The sequence below is a fragment of the Vicia villosa genome, linkage group LG6, assembly GCF_029867415.1.
Source record: "Vicia villosa cultivar HV-30 ecotype Madison, WI linkage group LG6, Vvil1.0, whole genome shotgun sequence".
NCBI classification, from domain to species: Eukaryota; Viridiplantae; Streptophyta; class Magnoliopsida; order Fabales; family Fabaceae; genus Vicia; species Vicia villosa.
The window spans coordinates 8,245,300-8,251,321 of NC_081185.1; the positions used below are offsets into that span (position 1 = coordinate 8,245,300).

The 6,022-nt window shown below is 38.8% G+C and overlaps 1 protein-coding gene across 1 annotated transcript; it reads right to left on the bottom strand.

Moving 5' to 3' along the window:
- Window positions 1–1,643: 1,643 nt before the first annotated feature.
- LOC131613168 (uncharacterized) lies at window positions 1,644–2,939 on the bottom strand. Its single transcript, XM_058884862.1, has one exon. It carries the CDS (start codon window positions 2,937–2,939, stop codon window positions 1,644–1,646), a length of 1,296 nt encoding a protein of 431 aa, XP_058740845.1.
- Window positions 2,940–6,022: the final 3,083 nt, after the last annotated feature.

The window sequence follows — 6,022 nt, forward strand, 5'->3', positions numbered from 1 at the left end:
AAATTCTAGTAACACACGCTCGATGTCCTACTGGATGTTATGACATCCACAATTACACAACACAGATAATTATAACAAGCCAGCATAAAAACAATAAAGAACACGCAGAATTGTTTACCCAGTTCGGTTCAAACAACCTACTCTGGGGGCTACCAAGCCAGGGAGGGAATCCAATATAAGCATAATTAATTCGGAGTTAAACTCCCCGGTTTACAACTCCTCACTTAAAACCTACCCAATGCAATTCCAACCTATTCCTAGACTTGAGTATCTCCACTCACCCCCCCTCAATCACATCAGTGATTACAAATAAACATAAACAATTACAGAGAGAAGACACTCTTCAAAAACACACCTTGATCTGCTTAAATGCTTCAATCAAGAGACACACACTCGTGCTTAAAAGCTTAAAGTGACAATAAACACACACAACCTATTCCAACGCAATCATCAAGGACAATTGCTTGGATCACAAGAGACAGCTACAAAACTACGGTTCTTCACAATACACAAACTTTTGTTTGCATTCCAAAATAGGATTGCAATCTTTTTATATGCAGTCTTGGGCCTTGGGCTTTTTTAGAAACAAATTAGGGTTAACCAAGTTAACCTAATTTACACGCCATTTGGTTGTTACAGAATATGCTGTCAGCAGGATCTTCTGGACGAATTATTCAGCACAAAATAAAAGGTTTCCTAAACTGATAATCGAGATAAATCAGGAAACACATTTAATAAATAATAACAGCTCCTGCTGTCACACACGGATGTCATGACATCGCTCATGACATTCACTACAGAACCTGTATTAGCTTCACGCATATGCAGCCTGCATAACACAATATCAACCAGGTATGTTTTACCACTAATGCAGCCAACATGAAAACACCTTCAATCTCCCCCTTTGGCAAATTTTTGGCTAAAACAACTTGTCACACCATAACAGAGAAATACTTGCAGTGGACACAAGGCAACTAAAACACAATCAAGGCAAGCTAATACAATACAGACAGCATACATCACCAATATGCACATAGTGCTCAACCAAATCAGAAAGCAACCACAAGAGCAGCACAAGCACAAACAGATCAACACAAAAATAAGCAAATTAGAATTGTTGATCACACACAACCACCATTCTTGTTGTTCTGGGGTGACATTACTACTTCTCCCCCTGTTTGGCCACAAAAGTTGCCAAAGCCAACAAAATGTCTTCTCCGCCTCAAAGTTTGAAAAGGTTCAACAAAAATTTAAACTGAATTAAATCAAATAAAAACAGATAAACGAAAACGAAAGGAAATAAAACAAAACAAAATAAACAAACAGGACTTCAGCTGCATTTATTGCCCAGATTCAGACCCACTCGAGGTGTCTGCAGAGCTTTCTTTCTCAGAGCCATCAACAAGACTGGCACTTTCTTCTTCCACTTCTTGTTCATCTCTATCTTCCATCTCTTCAGTATCTGCAAATTCCTCATGCTCCTCCATTTCCAGAGTACTTATCATTTTTTCAAGAGTTGTCTTTCTAGATTCCATCTCTTTGCAAGTCTCTTTTAACATAGATATGACTTCTGCTTTGCTGGATGAGGCTCCAGATTTGGAAGTTTCAGCAGATGTCATGACAACGTCTGGAACATGCTTACCCTAAAACAGTTTGTAATCAAAGCCCAAGGGACTCTCTCTTTTGCACACTATATCATGTTCATTGAGAATGTTTGGATACTGATCCAAAATTATACCACACAGGCGGAATGGGAAGGCAATTGGACCCTTAATACTGAAGCTTCCAGCATGCTTCAAGGTTTGTTCAAAGATATATGTTCCATAGTTAAACTTCGCCTTTGTTCCTACAACATATATAAATCTCCCAAGTACAGTTGAAATAGTGGACTTGTGATTTGTTAGTACCCAATTAGCTGCTCCTATCTTGTGAAGCATTGCATACTTGATGCTCAGCTTACTTGCAGTTAGCTTCTCTTTTAGAGGCCAGCTATTTACTTGCTTGGCTGTGATCACTTGACAAACTTTGTTGTCTGTTACTTCAAGCTCAGTTTGAGCTTCATCTGTTCTTTCCAAGAATTTATTCATCGCAGACGAAGAGAATGATACACACTTACCTCTCACAAACACTTTTCTGAAGTCCACACTCCTGCTGTTGCCACAATCTTCAGATAAGTTCACAACAAATTCTTTGACCAGCTTCTCATAACATTTAGGAAGATTGCAAACAGTCTTTAATAGACCAGCTTCTTGAATTAGCTCTAAGACCTCTTTGTTCTCAAGAGCATTTGGAGCCAATTCCCTTTCAACGGCTAATCTCTTTTGAAGAACATATTTCCACCTGCTGGCACTGGAGGCATAGTGGAATGACACACTATCTATAGGAACTTTAGGGATACTAGCAGCAAGCTTGTTGGTTGTAGGCTTCTTCCTTGATGGGATGTCAGGAACATTCACTTCAACATCAGACTCAGGTTCAACAATTTCCCGCTTCTTTCTTTTCTTTGGAATGACCCTGCTCCAAGATTTTGATGGACCAACCCCTGTACTCTTAGTTACAGCTTTGCTCTTGATAGGACCAGCAGAAGTACTCTTCTTTCTGGAAGTATCTTTGGCAGGTATTTTCACTTGTATGCTCTTTTTCGGGGATCTTTGGACAACATCTTTTCCTTTTCTTCTTGTCATTAGTTTGTTGGCTACACTTAGATTCAAGGAGGTAAGTAATTCGTTGTCAGAGTACTCATCTAAGTTTACCACATTAGTACCAGTTTCGGTATTGGCCTTAGGATGCTCATTATTTTTGATGTCATTGACATCCTCGGTAACATTGGTATTCTCAGTAATCCCTTGTCCATCCTTGTTGATCTCCTCTACAGCTGGGTCACTTCCAACGGTGTGAGCAGCCTTAGCCTTACTGTTGTTTTTGAGGGGGTCATGCATTATGGTTTTAAGAGGAACAGATATCCCAGGTACTTGATGATTTTCCTTTAGAATGCGAGTGACAATCCTGGTAATTGCGCTATCGACATATTTGGATCATTCTTTAGTAAGTTCCTCCATGGTAGCAGATGCAGAGGGTTTGGTGCCCTTGTTACGAATACCCTCCTTGGGCCGTTTTGCATGAGTCGTTTTAGGCTTTGTGGCCCTTACTTCATCACTGCTAATCGTCCTAAGAGGTACAACCTTCAGAATCCTATTAGGGTTAGAGGACTCTTCCGGTGTTGTTGAGTCAGATATGGGAGATCCATCACTCGATTGCTGAGACATTCCAAATCTCTTAGAACCTGTGTCGCGTTTGAGAGAATAGTTTGAGTAGTTTAATCTTAGTAAGTAGCGAGAAGAACCAAGCGAGATGTTTGCTGTTTTTAGAAGGCTAGGAGAGCGAGGGAGCTTTATATGCATACTGAGTGAGGGAAGTTTCAAATCATGGATATTTAAAAAGCCCAAAAATATTCCCCCACGTAGGTTAATTTCTATAATATGTTTTGGTAACAAATACCTAACATACCCTTTACCTTCACAATGTCTTCAGATATTGTTGTAACATTCTCTGTGACATTCCTTTTAGATAGACTTTTAGGATCGTTGCTCACAGTTAACTTATCTAGTTTTCTTTCCCTATTAGTAATGTCTATCATAAGACTTACTCTTTCTTCTAGTAGAAATCTATTGATGCTTCTGTACTCCCTTACTTTTGCACACAGTTTCTCAGTCGTTAGCCAGGTCTCAGTGAAGCCAGCAGATAGTTCACTTATAGTGAGCTCTCCCACATATGATTCTTCATCAGACTCATCAGATTCATCAGATTCCTCAGATTCTTGACAGTGAACTTTTATTTCTTCCCTGATCATGGAGTAGTCAGAGGGGCAGTTTGGGGTGTTAGGCTTCCATAGATAGCAATTATCCTTAGACCTAAATCCTTTCATAACTTCCTCATTTGCTTCATTAGCAATAATACACTCCTCTTTGGTAAACTTGACATTGAATCCTTATAAGGTTTGCAGCCAGTCCTTGTACAAGAAGAACATTGTTTAGATTGGGAATACCCTGCCCTTCTGTCTTTCCAACACCTTTGACTTCTCTTATTTCTCCATCACCCAGAGTCACATAGTTGTTTCCCTCCAATTTGAGGTCTACTAGAGAGTTCTTCCTCCCAGTCATATGGTTTGAGCAACCACTATCAAGATACTAATCTTCTTTGGCAGGAATCCTTAGAGAGGTGTGTGCTACCAGAGCAATATTCTTAGTCACCCACGGTTTGGCTTGATGGATTTGATCTGGATATCCAAATAGTTTAAAACAGAATGGCTTTATGTGACCAAACCTTCCACAGTGATGACACCTCCATTTTTGAATTTTCTTCTTTGAGTGCCTCCTCCCTTTGTTTTCTTTGATGTTGAGACATTGGAATTGACATCTGGTTAGTCACACGAGTCTTGGGTTCTGCTCTCCTGAATTCATAGATGAGTTCTTCTTTAGCCACAAATCCTACTCTGGACATATCTGTAGCGGGGAAAATCTGACATCGAAGCCATGGGATTGACTCGAATCAATATTCCGTTTTGAAATCGCCAACGCGCTTTATTTTTTCAAAGGAAAAGGGAAAAGAACGTAAAACCCAAAGTTTTGTTTTTAAAAAAAACAAGAAAGAGAACTCAGGTTCGGGTGTTGATTATATGAGGGGAAGGTTTAAAGCACCCCTCATATCCGTGGTACTCCACGGGAACCTTTTTGAAAATCTGTGTTGTGTGTGTGCTAAAAAACGGTTTGTTTTATTTTTAAAATAAGCTCGGCAAAGCGTTAAGCTTTGGGCCTACATACCTCCTCGGTGCAATGGAGAAGTCAGAGCTAATGTAGTTTCGCTTTTGGAAAAAAAACGTTTTAAAACGAATAAACACTTTGTTGTCGTTAGAGAGAAATACTCAGCCATTGATCTTGAGCATGAGAACAAACAAGTTCTTTGCATCGCAAATGAAAGAAGGGCGCCAACTCGGATAAAATCAACGAGTATGCCACTAGCTCTCTCACGCGGAAAAGATCTCGTTATTATCGATCAATTTCAAAATCGTGGGGTATAACCACTCGTTTCGACAATTAACGGTGTCTAAACTTTTAAGAAAAGCCACTAAGGGCGAAAGATATTTTTTAAAGAAAGAGGTTTTGAAAAGATTTGCAAACATAAGAATATTTTGGAAAAAGGGAGAAGATTTTGAAAATTTAAGAATGGGAGGAGATGAAGAGGCTAACCTAATGCATAAAATAAAAGCTAAGGAAAGAAACGGTCTAACCGAATAAGAAGCCAACACTTGACATTAAGAGCCAAGGTAATTTTCCCATCCTTTGGATTTATCAATACCAACACATTAACACTTGGGGATCCAGATGAACTTATTGTCTTAGCGCCATTTTTCATTAAGCACATTAAGATTCTGACAAAAATTGGGCAGAGTAACGGCTGTTTTTGGGTAAAATCCTTATCTCAATGCCTTGGAATTAACCATCAAGGGCTTTCAAGGAAATACCTGCACACATAAACATACAACAGAACAATGCCAGACAAACAGAACAATCACAGGATAGTAATAGAATGAGTCCAAAGGTACTAGGTCCATAAGTCCGAATCTCCAAAGCGCTAGGGATAGTAACCGATAGTCCAAAGAGAACCTTATGTATTTTTTAGATTTTTGATTATTTATTAGTGTTTTAGCGAAAAAATAAAGTATGGTCCAAGTGGACAAAAGAAAAAAATACGGAAGCATAAACATATGTCCAAGTGGACAAAGAGAAAATGACAGAAAGTAAATATGATGAAATGATAAAGTAAAGCGATAAAGCGAGAAATATAAAGAGCGGTAATATAGAGAGCGGTATAGTAAAGGTGCGGAAATTAAAGTTAGTTGTTAAATGTTAAAGATAACCATCTTGAAACTTGTCAAGTATGTTATCAAAATTAGTAGGAGATCGATGGTGAGTGAATGATGTACTCGGATTTAAATTCAATGGGGTTTATCAGAAGCTTGATA